Raw genomic sequence first — 26,823 nt, 5'->3', positions numbered from 1 at the left:
TCATTTGACAAGAAATCCTCCTTTTTTCCAAACAATGTTGTCGCCCCTGTAATGTTCACCTTGTTCGCATTCTTATTTCTACTTCTACGCTGATGAGCACAGTCGTTTATGCATGGCCCAGCTCCATAACCATCAAACACTACAGTGGCTCTGGCATAGTGTTTGACTGTGAATGAGGCGTAGTCATCTGCAATTGAACTGTAGGTGCACCCCTCCATCCATTTTAAGCGGTGCAAAAGCGATCCCCCATCTAGAACATAGTGATCTGTCCCTGGGACCGTCTGTGTGACAGCATTGTCCGATTTGGGTGAAGCATAGTTCCTTATCGCTTCCGCCAATTGTGGCTTATCCGGCTGACATAAGATGTTCTTTGCTTCGAACAAAGACATCGGGTATGGACTGAGTTCATAGTTCATCACTTCGTCTATCTGGAGATCACCTGTCTGTGACACAACTAGGAACCTCTGGAATAACAACACTGGATCTATGGTACGATCCTCGGCTACTTTGACTGCACTGCCGGATACAAGTGTCTTGACTTTCGAACTCCTTTTGTGCGAGTACGAGAAAACGGAGTGACTATCCATATTCTTGACTATGTCTTTTCCTATTGTGAATAGGTCATGTACATTGACAATCTCATTTGCAGTAACCCCTGTGATGATATGACGCAATGATTTATCATCCGAAAACGGCGTGAAGCTGTCCAGTTTGGCTGCAACCTTAACAAGGTCAGCCTCATCTCTGCTCACTCTGGAGGTGGACAACTCCTTATGTTGTTCACCAGTTGTGTAACTATTTGCGGTCAGTTCTTGCATGGCAAGGTTGTAAGAAGATGACACTGTGGAAGACATAGTCCAAATTGCTCTCTGGTGCTCTGACATCCCACTTCCTCGCGTCAGGCCCCCTTGGCTTTTTAGTGAGCGCATTAGTGTCTGTTCTATCACAAGATCAGAGCCAAGGCCAGCCCAGTATTGGCTGCTGCGCCTGATTACATGGAAGCCAGACTGGAACTTCTGATGAACATCAGGATTTTCATCGTCCAATGCGTGCATCTTCTGGAGATAGAGACGAGCTGACTTCAGATAATTGGGATGGCCAGCGGCCGCAAATAACGGCAAGCAAGCTGAGATGGCACAGAGATGCATCTCCCATGACCCCATTCGATCAGCTGCAACAAGTGCCCGAGCAATTCCTACCATGCGCTGGTAGTTGATCCACAGTGCGCTGGTTTTGGAGGTCCCTGCCAGTTCATTCCTTTTGAGTGTCAAAGCTTTGTCAATCTGGCAAATGCAATCTGATTGCAACAATGACTCCAAGTCATTTTCACCAGTCTCCATCAGCGTGTAAAGTTTCTCTAGTTCCTTCACCTGGTCCTGAAAACCAGGGTCATCCTCCATTATTTTAGCCACAATGTGACATGTAAGACACTGATCCACCAGCAGGTGCCCACGAAATGCTGTCTGTTTTGCTGTCATACGGCCCCAAGGAAACACGAGCACTTCCTTTTACTGATTGAGCAGAATCTGTCCGATCTTTCTTGCTTAAAGCAATGTCCTTTTTGTTTATGTGGTTGATCCGGCATGTTTTGCGCATACTAGTTCCAGCTTCGACTCTGATGTCGACACCTCTTTCGACGCTAGCATGGTTGATACCTTTAGCTCCTTTCTCACGAACCACCACTGTCTCCTCACAATCCAATTCCCTTTGGCATAAGGGGCAGGTTTCTTTGCTTGAGCTCATTTTCTATGCTGGAAAATATTAAAGTTAGGAAACATGTCATCGGTTGAAATGCATATTTACTCACCACTAAATGCTTAATTGGCTATATTTCACATAAATGATTAGCAATTGCCTCCAAACTCTGTAATGTGACAGCTAACATCATAATTAAACATCATACAAAAAGGTAACTTCATAAGTTTCGTGGTTTTTGACATATAGGCTTCCTTAGATTCAACATTAAAATGCTGGTACGCAACAATCAAAACCTTTTTTTTTTTTTACATTTTAAAATCTTTTTACAACAAGTCCAATTAGATTATAACGTAATTACCCCCAATCATCATGAATAAGTGGTGGTGGTCTTAATCTGGTATGTTCCATCTTAATAGTGTCAAGTGAAAATGGGGGCAGATTTGGGCCATTTTTTAATGTCAGAAATTTTTACTTTCCCGTGCTCCATTTCTGTCCAACTTTTAATATGTAGTTCACTATGCCTTAAAGTACAAGAAATAACCATAAAACGCTTTTTTGCAATTTTTTTGGGGTAGGGGTATTTTGGCGCTATATTGACTATACTACTAGGCATGGTGACGCCGCACACTTCAACACCAAAGAGCAAACCAAACTAAATGTCTGAGGTTTAAATAAGACAGGTTCCTCCAAGATCCTCTCTAACGATGTTCTAATCATTTGCACCTGAGCTGGTGCACCTGATTCTAATTTTAGGTATTTGAATAAGTGATAAATGTAGGGGTGTACTTTCTTTTTCCACAAGCGAAATTTGCATTTATGTTTATTTAAATTATACAATGGACTACAAAATGTAAATGTTTCATGATATTTGTTCTATTATATCACCTTTATCTATCAATATTGTTGAAATGAAGATCAAATAGCTGTATGTTGAAATATGTTGGAAAAAGTCAAAACTTTACATGGGGTGTACTTACCTTTTCACGTGACTGTATGTGTGTAATGTGAGCTGTGTAAATGTGTGAGTGCTTGCTGGGGTGCTGCATTTATCGCTTCTGCTTTATACATAAAATAAATGCAAGTTTAGAGTTCAACCTTCTGGTTTAGACATCGATCGATTAAATAATCAATGTCGTACTGGCATTGCTTAATATCAAAGCATTGGGCAAAACCACCCAAACATGTCAAGGAAAAAAATAAACCGCGAAGAAACACAAATTATTGTCTGCATGAAAGCAACACAAAGTGAGAAGAGTGGCATAAGGAAAAATGTCTGAAACAATCATGCTGAGGGTCTTCATCCAGTAGTGGAACAAAAGGGTTAAATGAATCACTCACGTCCACTGGGCCAAAAAGCCTTGCTGTGTGATCCAGCCATTGTCATTGGTGGTTACAGTGCCCAGAACATCAGGGCCCCAAGGCATGAAGGGAAAGATGGCAAAAATGGAGTGCAGCTGCTCAGGCCGTAACGCCTGGTCTCGATTCTGGAGAGAATTGCATGCACAAAACACAGCACAATTATCACACCAACATATATTCAATGTAAGAACATCATGGATCTCAAGCAAATGACGTATTTGGGTTTTTGCTACTTTCACCTCTTCTGGAAAGTTTCTCCTTCAATGATTAAAGTTGTGATAAGAGCAATTTCTGAAACTAAGCAACATCTTATACACAAGTAGGTACAGTATATGCAGAAGGCTTTAACATCGAACTGAGTTTGAGTTAGAAAGTAAAGACACTTAACGTCTGGTTAAACTGCATTCCAAAGTGTTTAATGCAACCAAGCAGTTTCTAAGAACAGAACACATTTCATTGATGTTCCATGAATTCACTTTTGCTGAAGAATATTTTTGGATACAAAGTCATGGCTCGTGGAAGAAGTAGCACACTGAATGGATCAGGATGCACACACAACAAAAGGAACAGTAGAGAGAGGGGGAAAACATTTACAGCAGGGTTGAAGGAAAAAATAGAAGGAGACTTGGACAAGGAATGGGTGTGGGGGAATGAGGAATAGAAGAGGATGTATGGGGTGGACAACATGGATCCAGAAGGAAACTCTCAGGAAGGAACTGGAAATTTCGAAGGAGGTGGGCTTGAGAAAGAGGGCGGGATCGGGGGTGAGGGTTACAGGGGTAGAAAAAAAATCATGGTTTTTTTTATGGGGGGCAATCCAAGATGGTGGCAAACTGCCATCTTGAAGAACTGTAGGGAAATGTGAGATTGAAGAGGATGTGGAAGTTCCACAGGTTCCACAGGTGGGGGGAAAAAAAGAGGACCAAATGAGTGGAGGCGTGCAGTAATTGTGGATTTTGGGAGTTCCACCAGAAGGGGAATGATGGTGGACCACATGCACCCTGCAGATACATGATGGGGGAGGCAAAGCACAGAAAAAGCAAAGGGTACAAGACCACAAAGGAGGTGGTAGAAGACAGAGACCACCTACCCGTTTGCGATGGGAAAGTGATGGAGCCATAAACTCAGCTTCATCACAGGATACTCCAATAATCTTGAATGCCTTAGTTTCAAGCAAGCAATGCTCGTTCGCGCTTGGAAAACCACAGCTCTTCCTCCTCACGATCACCAGCAAGATCTCCCAAACACGGTCATTCACGATCGTGTCGAGAGGGACAAGAGCGGCAATAATGACAGTTTTCTATTATCGCCAGAACGACAAGGCGCAAGCTCCAGCTACAAGAGAAGAGAAGAGCGAATCTCCACTGGAGCACCCTTTTATCACCCAGGCTCTGACATCATCTGTCCTCTTCGCCAATCAGCGAGTTGCTTCTTACCAGTCCTTCTGTCAATCAAGAACCCTGACAAATCACGACTCCTCAGGGCGTGGCCTCGACCTATGTGTGCCTCCCAAGTCGGGGTTGTCAGCAGTAGGGCTCAATGTCCTGGCTTCCGGTATGTTTATTTAATGAGTGCCATTAAATGCGCGATTATAGCTCTACATGTCTATGGTGCGGTGCCAAAAGAGACAAAGGAATAGATACAGAGGTAATGACGTACAAGGGATATTTTATCCATAATCCCCGAGTTAAAAGCAAAAGAGCCACCCTTCATATGGCCACACGTCACATTTAATCCGAACACACAACCTACCGGATCCCTACTTAATACATGGTGGTTCTTCTTCTTCGCGACAATCGGAGCACACTAATCTATACAAATCTACCTGGTCTAAAGTAATCACTGCCTACCCCAAACAAACGTAACAATATATTTTTATATATCTACCATATAAAAGCAAATATATATATATTTTTGGACCCACTTTGACCCCCCGTAAACCTCCCGAGACTTCAATTTTCTTAGTGCCGTGACCAAACTTCGGTACATCACGGGTGATGAAGGTTGTGGTCAAGTTTCATCGAAATTGTGTGTGTCGTTTCTGAGAAAAAAGCAAATTCCTATTTTGTGGGGTCAAACCTGGATCCACTTTGATCCCTGGAAAAACCCCTTATACCCCGATTTTTTAAATGCCTTGAATAAATTTTAGTCACAACACAACAAATATAATTTGTGCCAAGTTTGGTCACAATCCCTTCAGCGGTTTCAATGAAGAAATTGCAAGTGTTTACAGACTGACGGACTGACGACGTGCCATCGCATAAGCTCCCCGGAACTTCGTTCCAGGTGAACTAAAAATACACGGGACAGACCAGGCGCTCAATGGCCAAATGGGCAGGGAGGCACACGCACAATGAAAATAAATAAAGACAAACCCAACTATGGTGCAAAAATAAATACCGGGACTCGCACAATGGGGAATTAATGAGAACTCGAGGCTGGTTGTGGGTCCAGTACAGCCCAAGCTGGTTGTGGGTCCATGCAGGCTGGTGTTGCACGGGAGGAAGGCAATGAAGAGGTATGGTGATGAGGAGATGGATGCTGCCTCTGCCAAAGTCTGTTTTCAACTCCAACTCTAACTCCAACACAAAACTTCCTCCAACTTCAACTTCAAAAACTCCAACTCCAAAACCAGAACTGCTGCACTCGGGGGCAGTTACGGCCTTTGCAAGCTTTGGCACCAGCCTTTTTGGGCAAACCATCTCACTCATTGGCCATCTGCTTCTGTGGGTGTGCCATCCCACGAGACGGGACCAATACAAAAACGTCTTACGGCCTGCATCTCCAAGGCTCCGCAGCTGATCTTGCCATCGTAGACTGTGGTGTGCCGGTCCTTGCTGATTCCTACTAAAGTGCAATGTGATTCACAATTGTGCCTTGCTGATTCACAAAACACCAGGTTTGACAGAAGCCAAACAGTCCTTGCTGATTCCTACTAAAGTGCAATGTGATTCACAATTGTGCCTTGCTGATTCACATAACACCGGGTTTGACAGAAGCCAAACAGTCCTTGCTGATTCCTACTAAAGTGCAATGTGATTCACAATTGTGCCTTTGTGCCAAGTCCTCACCCATCCCCGTTCAAAACAAAGGATTTTACACAACAAACTTTACACTGTATTACAGTTAACACTCACCGTCTCCTCATGCACGTTTTACAATATGACTTACTCTGACATTTTCCCCATTACAAGAGTAATCTAAGCTACACGGTCACATGGTCAACGTTATTCTTACTAGAATCTAGCTATGGATTCCCAATTGGAAGCTGCCTGGCATTTGATGACAATTCTCTTGAAAACATCAAATTTGGTCCTGAAGGTTTTGGGTCTCTGACAATTTTTGAGAGAAGCAGGACCATGTCCATAGTAGTGACCAGAACAGAATTCAAACTGATGGTCATAGGTCAGGCTGTTTGAAAAGAGACTTGACAGTTGACATCTGCAGAAATTATGGATTCCATGACTTTGTTACAACTGGAAATAAGCTTACTGGTCTCTACTTGAGACCATCTATCTTTGCATCCTTCATTGAGACTGAAGTTATGTTTGCTGACTTCCAGGCAGATGGGAGGCAGCCAGAAGAAAAGGGCATGGTGAGGAGCACAGACAGAGGAAAAGCAAGAGCAGCAAAGCAGGATTTGAGAACATGCTAAACTATGCCATTTGGGCCCATCACCGAAACTGTTTCGAGATGAAAAGTGCATCTTGTACGAATTATAGGTCTTTTCTGTTTTTCCCAAAACTTCATGCAAATAAATCGCGCTTCATCACCATTCTATAGAGAGTTCTATATAGGGATGGTAAATATAGAGTTAAGGACAGCAAGGGTGAGCATGGGAGAAAACATGAGCTGAAGAGGGGCAGCACTCTTCATGAGACCACAGATAAAGGATGTTAGTTGCACAAACGAAATAATAGAGGAATGAAGGCATGGAGGTGAGCGTCCAGCTTGGATTTGGGGAGGATCTTAAAAACAAATGTGAATCTTATTGTGGCGTCGGCCCGGGGAAGCTTGGCTTGAGTCTTTCACGAACCGGCTGACTTCGCCTGACGTTTGACTAGTTCGGGCAGGAATTTAGAATTTGTTCATGGTGCCGGTGAAAGCTCACCTACTCTTCGTGAAAGACACTGTGGGATCCTTAACGTCCACCAACGAATGCTGGCAGACCGGATACCCAATTTAATGTATATCCGGGGGATGGCACACACATTGACGAATCACACTGCCTGTGAAACACCGGGCTGACAGTTTATAGCTGTGTTAGTAATCACACCCAGGCTGGACAGCTAATATGCGAGTGTGCATACAGTGCATTCAGAAAGTATTCAGACCCCTTCACTTTTTTCACATTTTGTTATGTTGCAGCCTTATGCTGAAATCATTTAAATTCATTTTTTCCCTCATCAATCTTCACTCAATACCCCATAATGACAAAGAGAAAACAGGATTTTAGAAAGTTTTGCAAATTTATTAAAAAGAAAAAACTGAAATATCACATTGACATAAGTATTCATACCCTTTGCTATGACACTTGAAATTTAGCTCAGGTGCCTCCAATTTCTCTTGATCATCTTTGAAATGTTTCTACACCTTGATTGGAGCCCACCTGTGGTAAATTCAATTGATTGGACATGATTTGGAAAGGCACACACCTGTCTATATAAGGTCTCACAGCTGACAATGCATATCAGAGAAAAAACCAAGCCATGAGGTCGAAGGAACTGCCCGCAGAGCTCAGAGACAGGATTGTGTCAAGGCACAGATCTGGGGAAGCCGACAAAAAAAATTCTGCTGCATTGAAGGTTCCCAAGAGCACAGTGGCCTCCATAATTCTTAAATGGAAGAAGTTTGGAACAACCAGGACTCTTCCTAGAGCTGGCCACCCGGCCAAACTGAGCAATCGGGGGAGAAGGGCCTTGGTAAGAGAGGTGACCAAGAACCCGATGGTCACTCTGGCTGAGCTCCACAGATCCTGTGTGGAGATGGGAGAAACTTCCAGAAGGACAACCATCACTGCAACACCCCACTGATCTGGGCTTTATGGCAGATTGGCAGAGTGGCCAGACGGAAGCCAAACAGTTCAATCTTGGTTTCATCAGACCACAGAATCTTGCTTCTCACAGTCTGAGAGTCCTATAGGTGCTTTTTTGCAAACTGCAAGCGGGCTTTCATGTGTCTTTCACTGAGGAGAGGCTTCTGTCTGGCCACTCTGCCATAAAGCCCAGATCGGTGGAGTGCGGCAGTGATGGTTGTCCTTCTGGAAGTTTCTCCCAACTCCACACAGGATCTCTGGAGCTCAGCCAGAGTGACCATCGGGTTCTTGGTCACCTCTCTTACCAAGGCCCTTCTCCCCTGATTGCTCAGTTTGGCCGGGCGGCCAGCTCTAGGAAGAGTCCTCGTTGTTCCAAACTTCTTCAATTTAAGAATTATGGAGGCCACTCTGCTCTTGGGAACCTTCAATGCAGCAGAATTTTTTTTGTAGGCTTCCTATTACAGTGAGTATATTGCATGTTATTACAAGTATATTACAGACTTGGCATTTAATATAGAATTTTTTTTTTGTGGGGGTGAACTTACTTTTCAAGATGTCTTCGAACCAAAAGTTCATTGGAATGATGTTGAAATTATTCTAGATTTTGTTAATGTGACCTTTAAAAGAAATAAAAACCACATTTGACATTTCGAAACAAATAAATTGATCCTTGAAAGTGATGTAAACTGATATCGAACTCAATTCATGGACAGTACTGTGTAAACTTCTGTACGTTTTACAGAAGTATCTCTTTATTTTGCACATTAGCCAAGGATTACGGACTGTAAAATTACAGTTCAGTACTTCGTGTAACCCCCACAAGCATTCAGGAGAGCACATACACGTTGAGGCATGCTGTTCAAGAGATTTGCCAAGGTTTGGACAGGAATCGCTTGCCATGCAGTGACAATAGCCTGCTGCAATTCACGCACAGAGGTCGGCTGCTGGTCCAAGTGGTCGATTTGACGCGTTAATTCTGCCCACAAGTTCTCTATCGGATTCATATCCGGGGACATGGCAGGCCACTCCATATGCTCTACACCACGGTCAGCAAGAAAGTGTTGGATCATGCGAGTACGATGAGGCCGTGCATTGTCATCTTGGAAGACAAAGTTTCCTTGAAAGGCTGCACGAGAAAATGGAAGCAATGTTTCTTCCAGAATGGCCCTGTACTTGAACTGGTTCAGGTTTCCATTCAGAACAACCAGGTCAGTTTTTCCCCCTGCATGAAAAGCAGCCCAAACGGTCACCCCACCACCTCCAGCTTGGACTCTTGGCACTATACAATCTTTGTTGTAGGCTTCATGCACTTGTCTGTGCACTCTGACGCGGCCATCTCGACGATAGACCATAAATCTAGACTCGTCACTGAAGATCATGTGATTCCAGTGTCCTGGCTGCCATTGACGGTGCTCTCTGGCCCACTGCAATCGGCGCTGGCGGTGTTGTCTGGTCAGGCGTGGCTTTCTCAGGGGAAGCCTGGCACGATAGCCTGCTTGAACCAGTCGTTGGTTGACTAGCCTTCTGGATACAGGCACATTTGTCAGTTGCTGCCACTCAGCCCTAAGCCGATTAGCTGCCTTGGTACGGCCATTGTGGACTAACCGGTGCAGCTGCTGGCGTTGTGGTTCTGCGGGGACGTCCTGGCCTCGGTATTGGAGTAGGGACACCCCTCTGAGCATTTCGTTTCAGGATCTTTGACACCTGACCTTGAGTGATGCCATACTGCCGAGCAATAGCACGCTGTTTCATGCCGTAATTTCGTAAAGCCACCACTCCATGACAAACAGCATTGTCGAGTTGACGGACCATCTCCAGAGGAAGCGGCAATAATTTTTTGGAGACGTGCAGCAGTTGTTTTCCACTAATACAGAACGCAACAACCCTTGTCTACCCGACTGTGAAGCCAATCATCAAATGCACCTGTCCGTACATTTTGCCACGCCACCTGTGATATAATCCTGTTGTTGACTTCTTGCTGTGACAATCAGTGACATGGTTCTTTTAACAAATAAATCACCAAAGTGTAAAAGAAACTCACCAGATTGATATACTGAGTTAAGAAAGAAACCCAAGGCAAGAAAAAAAAAAATTCGATATTAAATGCCAAGTCTGTATATTACAGTATATAGTCCTTGAGCCAACCGGCCATATTTTGAAGTGAATGCTCCGGCGGGGGGAGTAATTCTCATTATGATTTTCCATTAGACCAATGTCTCAAGTGTCAGAAAAGGTGTGATGGACATCTGAGAACGGTAGCTTAGTGCCCGGATGGACGCCATCTTTGAAACCACCCAGCTCGAAAATGCCCATTTGTTGGGGTACATTGTTGCACGTGTATCTGGACTTCTATACTAGCTATCGATGTGCGGTTGACGACTAAATATACGTCCGATGTGTACCGTCTAAATAAAAAATAATATGAAGCATTTTGCTTTAGATTAATTATTATAAAAATCAATTATCGAAAAAAAATCATATATTTTTCAATATTTTATTATTAGACTTGTACTTTTTTTAGTGAAACAACACTGGTATGATTTTCCAAATTATGCATTGTGCTACACCGTTTATCTGTCTATAAAAATAACTCAAAAACTAAAACATATCATCCACCACGAGTTTACACAAAAAATATATGAAAAGGCATGCACTTTCCACAAACCGAAACTATGTCAGTTGGAATTTCCCGCCGATAATCAACCCACAGAACCCAGTGCCGAAAGTGACGTCAGTCTATTCTATATCTATATTCTATATTCTATATCTCAGTCTGAGATTTGTTGCGGTGACCTGATTAATTTCTGAGGGGGGGGGGGGGGGGGGGGTGGCTTAAGAACTAAAAGTGAACATGTTAGATGGCGCCACATACAACTCTATTATAGAGTTGTATTGTGGCGCCATCTAACATGTTCACTGACTTGGATGAGTATGTCTATGTAAGCTGGCGAGCTTTTCGGATATCGGAGTAATCTAACGTCAGTCTTTTTGTTCTTTCAGCTGAGATGGCCGGTGTCGAGGCGAAACGGGCGAAGATTGAACCTGAGTCCGGAACGTGCATCCTGTGCAGCAAGAAGTCGCCACTCTCTGAACTAAGCAAGGCAGCGGGCAACAGTTCTTGGAAGACATTGTGTGACGCAGCCGCAGTTAGAAACTTTTATCCAATTCTAAAGCTAGTCCAAGAAGGCGCAGTTGAACTTCCTAATATTCCAATATTATACCATAGGGCTTGTAGATCAGACTTCACTCACAAAAACCACCTAGCTACTTTGACCAATGCAGCTAGAAGTTCTTCAGTTGATACTGGCGATGCGGTGCGACGGCGATCATCACGGGAAGAGACAGGATCAACTTCAACAGTCTACGATGATAAATGCATTTTTTGCCAGCGTGCTTCAAAATTCATAAAAGGCAGTCGTACCCGTGAAACAGTTGTCTTGGCTGTTGAACTTCGAGCAGATAAGACAATAAGAGATACTGCAACAGCTCGCAATGATGAGAGAGTTTTGGCATTGACTACACGAGATATGGTTGCAGCTGAGGCTCACTACCACTTCTCCTGCTATAGAAACTACACACGGCCCCAAAAACCTCAAGTAGAAACTGACATTGAAGATAATATCGAGAAAAAAGAAATGATACGATGTATATTCAATTTCATTCGCACTGACTTGTTCTTGAACCCGAGGATTGTTCCAATAGTTGATGTTGCAACAGATATCCTGTCTTCAGATACATTTTCAGTTGATGTTCGTGACTCCATCAAGAAGAATCTGCAGCGCACATTACAAAGAGAGTTTGGAGAATCGCTCATCTTCTTCAATGTGAAACACCGTGTATACTTGATGCCCGATAATCTGACAAAGCGAGAGATTGCTGCAGAGTGCGTAAACCTGAAAGCAGAAGTGAAAGCATTTGAACGAACGGACGGTGAAAGTAACATTGTGCGTGCAGCTACTTCACTGCGACACCAGATCAAAGATGCTCATTACAATGAACGTTGGCCGCCTCAGCCAGCAGAACTCACTTCAGATTACGTGAAGATACCAGATTCTCTTCGTGTATTTCTGCATACTTTGATTTGCGGGAGTGGGGGTAGCTCTGCGCGTGCCGACACACTGGTATGGTCGATGGCTCAAGATATCATCAATGCTGTACACTGGGGTACCATCAGAACATCGAAGCATGTCCTACTTCCGTGGGTCATGAAAACGCTCACCGGTAATACAGAGGTCATCAGAATATTGAATCGACTCGGGCACGGATGTTCGTACACAGTTCTGGAAGAAATCGAGACAGCGCTATGCATAGACAAATTAGCAAGTGTGGAGAAAGATACAGTACCACTTCCGTCACATGTGCACCCTTCGGTCCCGACTGTATTAGCATTCGATAACATCGACAGGCTAGAGGAATCGCTGAGTGGTGGCGGAACATCGCATCGCGTCAACGGTATCATCGTCCAACCGAAGTCGCAGTCGTGTTTGCCGCCCCAACCTCCATCGGCAGTATCCAAAGCAGATAAGAAGCGATCTATCCCGTCATCCAGCGATTTAGTTCCAATATACAGCGGTGGGAAACGAGAGGGCCCACCTGCAATCAAGCCTGCAGATCTTTCTGACACTCTTGCAGGCGCAACATCCCTTGCGCAGCGCCGAAATCACGTATGGATTATGACTCGCATGCTGGAACCATGCGACCAGACAATCAGTTCGTGGACTGGTTTCAACATCATGACTAGAGATTGTGTTCAGGTGACGGAAGATGTAGTTGGCTACCTGCCGGACTATAAACGCGCCTGCCACAGATATGGCAACAGTGCAAGAAATCCTCAGAGAAGCTCTGAACATCATGTCATCACTTCAGCTTGAGCGTGAAAGGGTCAATGAAAAAAACGAACAAAGCTGCACTTGCGAAACACATGGAAGGTCTTGTGGAACCAGCCGAGAACGTTGACAAGCGAAGTGCAACAATAATTGATGCGATGGCTCTCATACAAAAGATGCATGGCGAGAACGACACGTTCGAAGAACTATCTGACCGCATCCTTGCTGCAGCGCTTCACGCTGGTCAAGGCAGTGAGCGCATCGATGTTGTCTTTGACACATACACAGAAGAATCCATCAAAGCAGCTGAGCGTGTGAACCGCGGTTCAAATGAAGGCATCAGTTTCAGCGAGATCAGACCCGCACACAAAATCATGAACTGGCGGCGTCTCCTTGCTTGCAGCCAGACAAAGGAGAAACTGGTTGTGTTTCTGGCGGAGTCGTGGAAACATGAAACAAATCGCGAAAAGCTAGGCAACAGAACACTGTATGTCACCTGTGGTGAAAAATGTCTGGTACTGACCCGCGATAGGTGGAAGTTGGTGCAAGCACTCGAATGTAGCCACGAGGAAGCAGACACGCGTATGTTTCTCCACGCAAAGCACGCCGCTACCCACTACAAGACGATCATCTTAGTGGCAGATGACACCGACGTTCTGATCATCAGTCTTCATCTCAGCAGAACCATCGATAGTCAGCTCTTCATCAGACGAGGAACAAAGGTTCGAGTCAGAATGATCGACGTTGGAAAGTTGGCTGCGGTATTGGGGTCTGGAGTTTGCAGTGCATTGCCAGGGCTTCATGCATGGAGCGGGTGTGACACTGTGAGTGCTCTGGCTAGCCAAGGAAAGATAAAGGCTTTGAAGCTTGTGCAAGCGAATGAGCTGTATCTTCAAGCATTCACAGATCTGGGATCTTCGTGGAATGTACCAACAGACGTCTTCAATAGCATTCAGGCCTTCACGTGTCAGCTGTACGCCAAGAACACGAAGATCGTCGGTGTTAATTCGCTCCGTTATCACATGTTCTGTGCAAAGAAGGGCCAGATCGAATCTGGACAATTGCCGCCTTGTGAAGACTCCTTGATGCAGCATACGCTTAGGGCCAACTATCAGGCGGCTATCTGGCGACGCAGCCTTGAAAACCTACCAGACGTCCCAACACCATCAGCAGGACATGGTTGGGAACTCGATGATGGCGGTTCGCTCACAATCCGATGGATGGCGGGTCTACCAGCTCCAGATGTCGTCTTGAATCTCATCTCATGCACATGCAGAAGGACGTGTCGACCGTCAGATTGCTCCTGCATACTGAATGGGTTGAAGTGCACTGTTGTGTGTAAGCTGCAGGGATGCTCCAACATGGTGCAGGATGATGCTATCGTGGCTCAGGATGCCAATGACTCTGATGGCGACTCTGATGATTAACTTTGTGTGCACTGTATATTGTATAGCATATGTTGTTCTCTATTATAATGCAGGCCAAATTGCCTGAAAATCTTTATAGACAGATAAACGGTTTAGCAAAATGTATAATTTGGAAGATCATACCGGTGTTATTTGACTAAAACATGACATGTTCAATGATACCTCCGCTTGCTTATTAGGAATATACATCGTATGGTGTTAAAATCAGCTCCATACGTCTTTCCAAACTCTAGTAATGAATAATTAATATAATTGGCGGCCATTTTGAAATCCAAGATGGCCACCAAAGTGCAGATTTCCTATGTAACAATTTCCGCCTGCTTATTAGATATCGTATGGTGTTAAAATCCTCTCCGTACGACATTCCTAACTTGCGTTATCGTCAGAATAGATAATGCCAGCGGCGGCCTAAGTCATTTTATGCCTCTTTACATTTATTTGTTGTAAACTCGTGGTGGATGATATGTTTTAGTTTTTGAGTTATTTTTATAGACAGATAAACGGTGTAGCACAATGCATAATTTGGAAAATCATACCAGTGTTGTTTCACTAAAAAAAGTACAAGTCTAATAATAAAATATTGAAAAATATATGATTTTTTTTCGATAATTGATTTTTATAATAATTAATCTAAAACAAAATGCTTCATATTATTTTTTATTTAGACGGTACACATCGGACGTATATTTAGTCGTCAACCGCACATCGATAGCTAGTATAGAAGTCCAGATACACGTGCAACAATGTACCCCACCAAATGGGCATTTTCGAGCTGGGTGGTTTCAAAGATGGCGTCCATCCGGGCACTAAGCTACCGTTCTCAGATGTGCATCACACCTTTTCTGACACTTGAGACATTGGTCTAATGGAAAATCATAATGAGAATTACTCCCCCCGCCGGAGCATTACTTTTGGTCTGGCTCAAGGACTAATATTGCAGGGAGTTATGAAGCCAACAAATTGATTGTACCTGACTGATGCTTACATTTTGCAAAATATTGTGCGACAACGGGTCAACCTACATCGACCGCGTTGTGGCAGGAGTTGCAAATACTTTGATGGACCAAACGGTTTTACTCCCTGGACTGCATTCAAATTAATGATGGTTGGTGTCTCGAGAGACCTGAGTAAGCAGACGAGAACTTAGGCTGTGGTAAAACAAACAAGTTTATTTCCCTAACAACAAAATCACTACGGGACGATCAACCCGACGGAGGAATTTGACGACGGGATGGGAGGGAAGGAAATGGGGAATGCAACAAACAAATAGATAAATGATTATTTACAAGGGAATAAAAATAACTCTAAAGGGATGACACACTGGACTCAATTACAGATGAGGGAGGGGAAGGATACAAGCAACAGGGGGAGCTCTACAGTGGCCTCAGCTCTACAGTGTAGACGTCAAAGTTGGGTCCATGACAGGCCGGACGAGCAGGCGAGCAGGACAATGAACAGGCACATAAGCAGGCTGGCAAGACAATGAACAGGAACAGGAACAGGGCTAAGGCAGGAATACGAGTAGGTGAGCAGGACCACGGTATAATGCATGTTCCTCCCCAGGTCACACACCAACTCTTTTCTCTCTTGAACATTCTTTTGACCTCCCTCGCTCCTCCACTCCAGGGAGACGAACTCCCCCCCACCCCCCCCCCCCCACCCCTTCGGAGAAGTTCTCCACCCCTTGTGAGGTGTCCGCCCCTCTCTCCTTTGCTTGGCATAAGCCCCATCATGATCTGCCATGCTCTTTTAACAGAGCTGTCATTCTTCTCAACCTCAACCGATCCCTCACCCGGGGGATTACAAGAGGCGAGACGTACAATTGTCTTAACCGTTATCCCTATAATTAATAATTACGACACACAACCCTCCGTATGGTGCACGTTCAAACAAGACAATCCTTATGCTGACATGTCCCTGCTTAACACATTGAGATTGGCTAACTATTCGTACACAGACCATACTACTCTGTACAGTTCTATCTCTTCAGATGGTAATGTCTACCCCCCTCCACAAAAGTAACAATTTAAGGCGAGGTACCTTGCTCAGAAAACCTGAGTCTAAACCTCATTTCACCTTGTCCTTGCATGCCCAAGGCCATAGGAGGCCAATGTATGAGTACACCAAACTTACACTGAGCTTGTGTTTAACCATGCTGATGCAAAGCTAATGTGTTGCATTTCTACATCACAATAAATATTCTTAAATATGATTATACTTATATAATGATACGAGAATGAAACACAGCTTTTCCAGCTATTGATCATGATCATGCAAACAAATTCCATGGTATTTTCATTCTTCACTTAGTTAGGACTATCCACTGGGCTGGATACCCTTTTCCAAGTTTCTTCTTTCCAAACGTGGCAATGTTATATTGCAAGTTCAACGGTCATTGTGAGAATGTTGTATTGTGAAAAAAGTTCCTGCAGATGGAGATACTGGCAACATTGGATAACATCCGGATAGGCGATTCACTTAAAGCAAATGCCAAGGATAAAAAGCTCCCCTCTTTTCAGACAAACTCCCTAGATGAATTTAGGGTACAACATTTAGAATAGGTACAACTGCAGGTAAAACACTACCGTTTGAAATTCTGCAAATTGCTCTCAGTCACCATGTAATAAGACAAGACAAAACTAAACATATGTCTGCTTAATTACCCGGTCGTGCTTTTCAAACAATGCCTGGAGAAATAGGTACGCGTAGTGGTTCAGCTCCGTGGTGCAATCCAGAGGCACTTTCAAGCTGCATCACAGACAATGTTAACAGTTAGATGGACAACAAACATTGCGAGCTCATATGTTCGGGTTTCTGAAATCAACCAAGCATTCAATCAAACCTTTATAAAAGACTCAAAATATATCAGTGTCAACACCAAATAATCGACAAACATTTCGTATCTTGTATCGATAGTACATTTCGATAGTATCTTGAAATATATATTTCTGGAAAAGGGCGTGTCCATGGAAAGTAAAACCACATCTCATATCAATGTATAACACTTTTTTTTGGGGTTTAGAGCACCCAAGCCAATGGGGAGCAGCGAATTCTTAAATCTCAAATCCTGATCACGACTGAATTCTTACAAAAGTAGGGTATGAAGAGTTTCCCAAGTAACCTCATGTTTATGTTATGGGGGTGAAATCATATGATAAACAGCATATATAATTAGAGAAGTGTTTTTTTTTTGTGTGTGTTTGGTTGACTTCTATGCACTCCTGAACCAGGGGGTGGAATGAGTTGAATACTGATGGATGTACTCGGCTGGTGCATGGGAAGGTTTTAGCGGTAAAAATAAAGAATTGTTTTTCTCCCATCTTCCTGGGGGGGGGGGGGGGGGGGTGATCAAGCATCCCCACCCCCCAACTTACATATATATATATATACTAGCAGAAGTACTCCGCCGCAAGGCTTCTTCTGCTCAATACCCGCTCCACCCCATCATGCATCTCTGCCATCAAATCAAATGGACTCCTCCGACGACCCAGGTACATTCACCGTGGCTCCGGTCGCAAGTTTGTTTATTTGCAATCAGGTCACTCCATCCCCGTCCTCTGGTCGGCTCAGCGCACTCTCACTCTTCGTCCCAGCGCACCTGGTCACAGCAACCCACACGATCGCACCTCTTGCCTACGAACCCTGGCTAAATCACCTGAATTCATCCCTGCTGTTCAAAACAACATCAAGCTCACCCTGTTCAACACCCGGTCCCTCAACAATAAATGCCTCATCCTGAACGAATACATCCTGGATAACAAACTGGACTTTCTCTGTCTCACCGAAACCTGGCAACAACCTCTGGACTACTACACACTCAACCTCACCACACCCAATGGATATTCCTACGTCAATAAACCACGCTCGGAGGGCCGAGGTGGTGGAATTGCCGTTATCCACCGTCAAGACATCAAGACCAACCTCATCTCCATCTCATCTGCTCCATCATTTGAACACCTGGCTTTAAAACTCTCTGGTCACACGCAGTCAGTCATGGCTGTCGTCTACCGCCCTCCCAAACCACACCCATCATTCCTATCTGACTTCTCCTACTTTCTGACCCAGCTATGTTCCCTCTCCCCCTCAATCCTCCTCCTTGGTGATTTCAATATCCACATGGACTCCACTGACTCCACAATAACCACTGACTTCACTGATTTACTCACCTGCTTTAACCTCACTCAACATGTCGACTTTCCTACCCATATCCGTGGTCACATTTTGGACCTTGTCTGCTCCACTGGATTAAATTTGCACCATCTCTATGGCTCTGACCTCACCCTCTCTGACCACTTAGCCATCACTCTGACCATCAACATCCCCGCCCCAACACCAAGGCATTATCGCACAATCAACTTCCGTAAGCTAAACGCTCTTTCACCTACCTCATTCTCATCCACCCTCTCTGAAAAAATGTCCACTTCTCCCTTCATTGACCTCCACACCCCTTCCGACCTCACTGACTACTACAACCACACTCTCTCCTCCTGCCTTGACCAGCTTGCGCCTGTAAAAACCAAAACAGTTTCTTTCACCCATTCTGCTCCCTGGTTTACCCCTGAACTCCACCTGATGAAAACTCGTGCTCGCCAACTTGAAAGACTCCGCAATAAAACGGGTCTCACAGTTCACTCCCAAGCCTACAAGGACCACATACAACACTACAAAGATGCCCTCTCCCGCGCCCGCTCTGCCTACTACTCTCAAATTATCCACTCTGGCTCCGGAAACCCAAAAGCACTCTTCTCGACAATAAACAAACTCCTCCGCCCCCTGAACACCACCACCCAGTCATTCACAGTAGACAACTGCATCTCCTTCCTCTCTTTCTTCCAACGCAAAATTGACAACATCTACAACAGCTTGACCACCGCCGCACCCGCTCCCCCTCCAACCACCTGCCCCCCCTTGTCCTGCCATCCCCTGTCTCGGTTCTCCCCAATCTCTCCTACTGACCTCTCTGAACTCCTCATAGGAATGAAAACTGCCACCTGCACTCTTGACCCCATCCCCTCCAGCTTTGTCAAAGCCTCCCTCCCTGCTCTCTCTCCACTTATCATTGCAACAATAAACTCCTCCCTGTCTACAGGCATCGTCCCACCTTCCCTCAAAATTGCTGCTGTTACCCCCATTCTAAAAAAACCTGGTCTAAACCCTGACACCCTAAACAACTTCAGACCCATCTCCAACCTACCCTTTCTGTCAAAAGTTTTGGAACGCGCTGTAGCCACTCAACTCAAACATCATCTCTCTGCCAATAACTTGTATGAAACATTCCAATCCGGATTCCGCTCCAACCACAGTACTGAAACTGCTCTCCTCAAAATCACCAACGACCTTCTCCTCTCCTCTGACGCTGGCAACCTCAACATTCTCGTCCTCCTCGACCTCAGCGCTGCCTTTGACACCATCAATCACACTATCCTCCTCACCCGACTTGAATCCACCTTTAACGTCACCGGCACTGCCCTCTCTTGGATTAAATCATATCTCACTGACAGATGCCAGTTCATCTCCATCAATAACTGCAAATCCCCCACTGCTCCCCTCCCCCAAGGTGTCCCCCAAGGTTCAGTTCTTGGCCCCCTCCTCTTCATCCTTTACCTGTCCCCGCTCGGTCACTTAATCCGCCGTCATGGTCTCCAATTCCACTGCTTCGCCGATGACATCCAGCTTTTCATCTCCACCAAGTCCGTCTCCACCGACACCCACTCTATCCTGACAAACTGCATCACTGAAATAAAATCCTGGCTTCAAATCAACTTCCTCAAGCTTAACTGTGATAAATCTGAAATAATCATCATTGGCCCAAAAACGCTCACAAAATCCACCCATAACTTTGCCCTCAACATCGACGGTATCCCAGTATCCACCTCCCCTCACATCCGGAATCTTGGCGTCATCTTTGACCAAACCCTTTCCTTCGACAAATACACTAAACAGATCACAAAGTCAGCCTTCTTTCACCTGAAAAACATTGCCCGTCTCCGCTCATCCCTCTCCTCCACGGCTGCAGAAACCCTCATCCACGCCTTCATCACCTCCCGTCTGGACTACTGCAATAGCCTCCTCTATGGTTCACCCTCAAAAATCACCAATAAACTCCAATACATTCAGAACTCCGCTGCCCGTCTACTCACTCATTCCCGGACCCGTGACCACATCACCCCCGTCCTTTACAAGCTTCACTGGCTCCCCATCCCCCAGAGAATCCAGTACAAAATCCTCCTCTTGACATACAAAGCCCTCCATAACCTGGCCCCATCCTACCTGGCTGACCTCCTCTCCAGACACACTCCCACCCGCAACCTCCGCTCTGCTGGTACCAACCTCCTGACCCCCTCCATCCGGACCAAATTCAGATCCTGGGGGGACAGGGCCTTCTCCATCGCTGCTCCCACCCTCTGGAACTCACTACCTCACACCATCAGAGACTCCTCCTCACTCACCACATTCAAAACATCACTAAAGACCCACCTGTTCAACGCTGCATTCAACATTCAACCCACAGCATTTAACCCCTGACTATCTCTTCTCCTTCTCCCTCCTTTTGCTTTAAATATTTCCCTATTGATTCTTGTCTTGTCTTTTTGATTCTTGTCTTATATATATGCCGTATATCGCTGCTGTTTGTTTTCTTGATTCTTGTCTTTTTGCAATTGTTGTTTTCATGTATTGTTATGCATTATGTTTTCCACTCTGTCAAAGCGCCTTTGGGCTTCTGGAAAAGCGCTATACAAAATAAATGAATTATTATTATTATTATTATTATTATTATTGCCGGGCGGGGGAGGGGAGGGGGGAAGGGGAGGGGAGGGGAACGGGGGGGAGGGGAGGGGAACGGGGGGGGGGGGGGGAGGGGGAGGGATGGGAGGGGGGGGAGGGGAGTGGGAGGGGGAGGGGGGAGGAGGAGTGGGAGGAGGGTGGGAGGGGGGAGGAGGAGGGTGGGAGGGGGGAGGAGGAGGGTGGGAGGGGGGAGGAGGAGGGTGGGAGGGGGAGGAGGAGGGTGGGAGGGGGGAGGGGGAGGAGGAGGGTGGGAGGGGGGAGGGGGAGGAGGAGGGTGGGAGGGGGGAGGAGGATGGGAGGGGGGAGGAGGGTGGGAGGATGGGAGGGGGGAGGAGGGTGGGAGGGGGAGGGGGAGGGGGAGTGGGAGGGGGGAGTGGGAGGGGGGAGTGGGAGGGGGGAGGGGCGGGGGAGTGGGAGGGGGGAGGGGCGGGGGAGTGGGAGGGGGGAGGGGGCGGGGGAGTGGGAGGGGGAGGGGGAGGGGGAGGTGGGAGGGGGTGGGGGAGTTGGGAGGGGGAGGGGGAGGTGGGAGGGGGAGGGGGAGGTGGGAGGGGGAGGGGGAGGGGGAGTGGGAGGGGGGAGGGGGCGGGGGAGTGGGAGGGGGGAGGGGCGGGGGAGTGGGAGGGGGGAGGGGGCGGGGGAGTGGGAGGGGGAGGGGGAGGGGGAGGGGGAGGTGGGAGGGGGTGGGGGAGTTGGGAGGGGGAGGGGAGGTGGGAGGGGGAGGGGGAGGTGGGAGGGGGAGGGGGGAGGGGGGAGGGTGAGGGTGAGGGTGAGGGTGAGGGGGAGGGGGAAGGGGAGGGGGAGGGGGAGGGGGGAAGGGGAGGGAGAGGGGGAGGGGAGGATGGAGGGGGGAGGAGGAAGGGGGAGGGAAGGGGAGGGCCAGTCAACAATGACGTTGCAGTTCTCATGGTCGGAGAGCAGCACAACAATCGCGACATCGTCCTGCACCTTCGCAACAGCACGAAGCGGATTTTGGAGACTCACCGATCCTGTGACGCCCTCCAGTACCGGCGTTGCCGGGCGGGGGAAGGGAGACCCATACATTCCCAACCCGTACATTGGCCCTCTCGACTCAAGCTCACTCGGACAAAAGCCTCGCACAAATTACACCGTGAAGGCCCAATGGCCATGTCTATGCCACAAATGAAGTATGTGAGCGAGTCGGGTGCACTGAATTGAAAATATATAGAACGCTCATACTCCGTGAAAAGTGAAGCCGCCGTGTCGCCATCTTGGTTAGCACGACTCGACCAACTCGCTTCGCGGATCTCGTTTGTTTTGAACGTGTGAATTACGTGCGAACACGTACCTGTGAGTTTAGGGCAGCAAGGAGCATCACGTGATCGCTCTGAGTGAATCAGCGCGCTGCTCTGCCACCTGATCAGATTCCGTGTATAATATTCCTCGCTGAAATGCGCTGAGGTAAATATGAATAAAAAATATGGATCTCGTAAAGATGGAAGAAAAAAAAACCTATGTGGTGTGAATGGCAATGTTCCTTGCTGAAATGTGAAAAAACGCAATCGCTTTTCGCTCTGAAATACATGCGAACGCGTAACTGAGTTAATGGCGGCAAGGAACATCACGTGATCGCTCTGAGCGAATCAGCGCGCTGCTCTGCCACCGGTCAGATTCCGTGCATAATATTCTTCGCTGAAATGCGCTGAGGTAAAAATATGGTAAAAAAATATTATGAAATATTTTTTTTTAGGTCGGCCATGTTCTTCCCAGGCTCAATGGCCATGTCTATGCCAAATATCAAGCACGTGAGCCTCTCCGTTTCGGAGTCTATCGGTAACATTACACACACACAAACTGTGTTTTATATATATAGATATGTTATTATTGATATGCTTGTATAATCAATAAAATACGTTTTGTGCGCACGTTTTGTTTTTCATTACTGTATACCTACTTTTGCAGCCCCCTGTATATATATATATATATATATTGTTGCGGATTTGAGAATCCTGTTTGTAAATATGCCCCTCTAGTAATTCTTGTAAATACCTCCGTTTTGTGTGTAAAGGTCAAAGGTCGTCCCCTTAGCTAGTCCATGTATGGAACAGCTCTACGATTGTTGGATTTAATGGAACATGTACTGGGCGGCATGCCATGGCAATCATGCCTGGTATACCTGGACGACGTCCTAGTACATGCCAAAACATTCCCCAGGCTTTAGCTAATTTGGACCAGGTGTTCGGGTGCCTCAGACAGGCAGGGTTGAAGCTGAGCCCGAGTAAGTGCACCTTGTTTGCAAGAGAGGTGGCCTATCTAGGTCACGTTATCGGCCGTGAGGGGGTAAAAACGGACCCAGGCAAAATTACAGCGGTAGAGGAGTGGCCCGCACCACGTACCACCAAGGAGGTGCGGGGATTTTTGGGACTCTGCTCCTACTACCGGCGCTTTGTGGCGAAATTTGCGGAGTTGGCCCGTCCCCTCCACCGGCTTGCGGAGAAGGAGACGCGATTTAATTGGACAAGGGAGTGCCAAGAGGCCTTCCTAAAATTGAAGGGGTGTTTGACATCCGCACCCTTCGAGCTTACCCCACTAGCGACGGGACATTTACCCTGGACACGGATGCGAGCCAGGAAGGATTGGGCGCAGTTTTGTCTCAGACACAGGAGGGCGTGGAGAGAGTGATTGGTTATTATAGTCGGGCTTCAAGTAGGCCCGAACGAAATTATTGCGTAACCCGCAAGGAATTATTGGCTATGCTGGCTGCCATGAACCATTTCCACCCGTACCTGTACGGGCGGAAATTTTCGGTTCGAACTGACCATTCCTCCTTGCAATGGCTCCTTCGGTTCAAGGAACCGGAGGGCCAAATTGCAAGGTGGTTGGAAAGGTTGCAGCAGTACGATTTTAATGTGATCCATAGGGCCGGGAAGGCCCATGGTAATGCTGACGCACTCTCTCGGCGTCCTTGTCTGGGGGAAAACTGCAAATTTTGTGCGAGACACGAGGAGAGGGAGCAATTGGGCGATTCTGCCCCGATTCTCGTCGTCCAGGCAACACGGGTGAGAGGGCCAATTTTGCCACTAACCGTGGATGAAGAATTTGGAAATTTGGCATGGAGCACAGCCCAGCAGGAGGATCCCGTCCTGGGACCGGTGTTCAAATGGGTCAAATTGGGGCAAAGACCAAAGGGGGAAGAGGTCACCCCCCTCGGGGCGCAAACCAAGGCATATTGGGCTCAGTGGCAGACCCTGGAATTGAAGGATAACATTTTATATCGCAAGTGGGTGGAGGTTCCCTCTGAGAGAACTTCCTGGCTGGTGATAGTCCCTGACAAATTTAAGAACGTCATATTACAACAGGTGCATGGTACCCGCTCCGGCGGCCATTTGGGCAGGACAAAGACAACATCTCGGGTCCGCCGGAGGTTCTATTGGGTTAATATGGGGCGCGACATACAGGACTGGTGTCGGAGATGCGACGCCTGTCCTGCCAAAAAGGGACCAGCAGGATGGTCCTGGGATGAGGGCCCCCCTTCAATTACACAAGGTGGGGGCCCCCCTTGAGCGGGTGGCTATGGATATTCTAGGACCGCTGCCCCGCACCCGCCAAGGTAATAAGTACATCCTTGTTGTAATGGACTATTTCACCAAGTGGCCGGAGGCCTACGCCCTCCCCAACCAAGAAGCCGGGGTTGTAGCGCAGGCCTTCGTGGAAGGATTTGTATGTCGGCATGGGATTCCACAGGAGCTGCACACCGACCAGGGTCGAAATTTTGAAAGTCAATTGCTAAAAGATGTGTGCAGACTCCTGTCAAATCGGAAAACACTGTCAATTCGAAACTCTGCTCACCTTCACTGCTTCATTCCTCTTTTCTCCCGCCTCTGGAACAAACTCCTCACTCTCTTCAATCCCACTCCTCCCTCCAGGTCTTTAAAACGGCTGTTCACCACCATCTCTTATCTTCCCCAATCCAAAACCTTGATCTTTTCTACCCCCGCTAATTTCGTGACTTTTGACTTATTTCCTGGATGTCCTTGGTGTCCTTGCGTTTTATACCTATCCTGCCTCCCCCCAGGCCCTCTCCCTCCAAAAACATCTCCCGATGTCCCTGCTCTCAAATGTTGTGTTTGTGTGCTGCCTCCCCTTCTCTCCCCATCTTGTCGACCGCCCCCCTTTTTATATACTTTGTTTGCTTGTTTGTTTGATTTGTTTGTTTGATAAATGTTAGCTCTTTCACGAGCCTCGACTCTGTATACAAAAAAAAACAAAAAAAAACAAAACACGGACCACGCCCTTGCGGCCACAATCTGACGGGATGGTGGAACGATTCAATCGAACATTGGTCCAACAACTGGCCTTGTTCACCACCACCCGTCAGGATGACTGGGACGAACATCTCCCGTACTTGTTGATGGCCTACCGAACTAGCCAGCACGGGGCCACCGCATGCAGTCCAGCATTGCTCATGTATGGGCGGGAGTTGCGGGCTCCCGCCGACTTGCTATGCGGTCCTGTGCCAGACACCACAGATACACCGCCGAGGGAGGGTTACGCACATCACCTGGAGGAAGGCATGGAGCGGGTCCATGCCTTCGCCCGCTGCCAGCTCCATCTGGCGGGAGCCAAGATGAAGCGCAGGTACGACCACCGGAGCCAGGGGAGTCAGTACGCTCCGGGGATGAAGATTTGGTTCTTTAATCCCCGGAGGCGGAAGGGTAGGTGCCCAAAACTCACCTCCCCCTGGCAAGGCCCGGGAGTCGTCCTGTCGCAAGTCTGTGACGTGGTCGTTAAGATCAAAATAGGGCCACGGGCCCTCTCTCGGATCGTCCATGCCGACCGGATAAGACCTTATGCCGGCGAGCAGGCGCCCTCGTGGATCGCCTCGGCTCTAGATGCTGAGGCAGGATCCAGTACCTCTTGCGACGGGGGCTCGTAGTGTCAGAGGACTGGGGGTGGTGATAGTGGGACATGCCCGACGTGGTGGGATGGCAACTCTGCCATCCCTCCCCATCGGGGCACATGAGCTATAGTTTTATGGGGTCTATGGCAGTGTAAGCTCGCCGAGGGAGGGCTAGGATAAAATGATAGGGATCTCGAGAAGATGACCATAGGTAACTGTAGATTTTTAGTAGCGACATTGGACAGGTAGTCGGGGACATAGAGAGGTTAGAATGGTTGTTAATGACGTGGGATGTGCTTAGTTTAAAGGGAATACGGGGAGCACCAAGTTAGAAGGAAACCAGGTAGATCAGATGATGCCGTGTGTTTGAGAATCGAAAGTGTATGGAGCAGTGTATGAGTGAGTGAGGTGATTATGAGTTGTATTGAGCGTGGAAGTGTATGGAGCAGTGCATGAGGAACAATTGTGGTTGTGCATTGTATTGAATGATTGAAGAAGCCTGGGAGGAAGGAGGGTGCAGGTGGCACCAGGTGTGATTGCACAGGTGTGCAAATGAACAGGTGTGTGGAATACATGGAGTATGGAATGGATGGTGTGGAGGGAGTATGGTGGAAACTGTGGAGTGGAGTGGATGGTGCAAAGGTGTGTATGGGGAGGATGGACCCCATCACGAATACCCGGGGAGGGTAGTTTAAGAGTTAGGTAGAGGGAGTAGGTAAATTGTGGTTGGATATTGGCATCTGTGGTGCGTGTGGAAGAATGGTGTTTGGATGGGTGCATTAGTGTCGTGGAAATGGCTGGGCGTGTGGCCTGTTAGTGTGTGTAGTTAAATGG

At 47.0% G+C, this 26,823-nt stretch overlaps 1 protein-coding gene across 2 annotated transcripts in view; it reads right to left on the bottom strand.

The window, feature by feature from the left end:
* Positions 1–26,823, bottom strand: part of RHOT1 (ras homolog family member T1) — a gene marked incomplete at its 5' end in the record, with an annotated part of 136,603 nt that overhangs the window by 25,640 nt on the left and 84,140 nt on the right. For both annotated transcript variants that reach the window (XM_078774231.1, XM_078774232.1), the window contains 2 exon segments: positions 3,037–3,182; positions 17,009–17,093. In XM_078774231.1, coding sequence (XP_078630357.1) covers positions 3,037–3,182; positions 17,009–17,093 — 231 coding nt within the window.

The sequence above is a fragment of the Myxine glutinosa genome, chromosome 3 (assembly GCF_964187855.1).
Source record: "Myxine glutinosa chromosome 3, kmMyxGlut1.1, whole genome shotgun sequence".
NCBI lineage: Eukaryota > Metazoa > Chordata > Myxini > Myxiniformes > Myxinidae > Myxine > Myxine glutinosa.
Note: the sequence above shows the minus strand (reverse complement) of the source record. Positions and strands in the feature narration are given on the sequence as shown.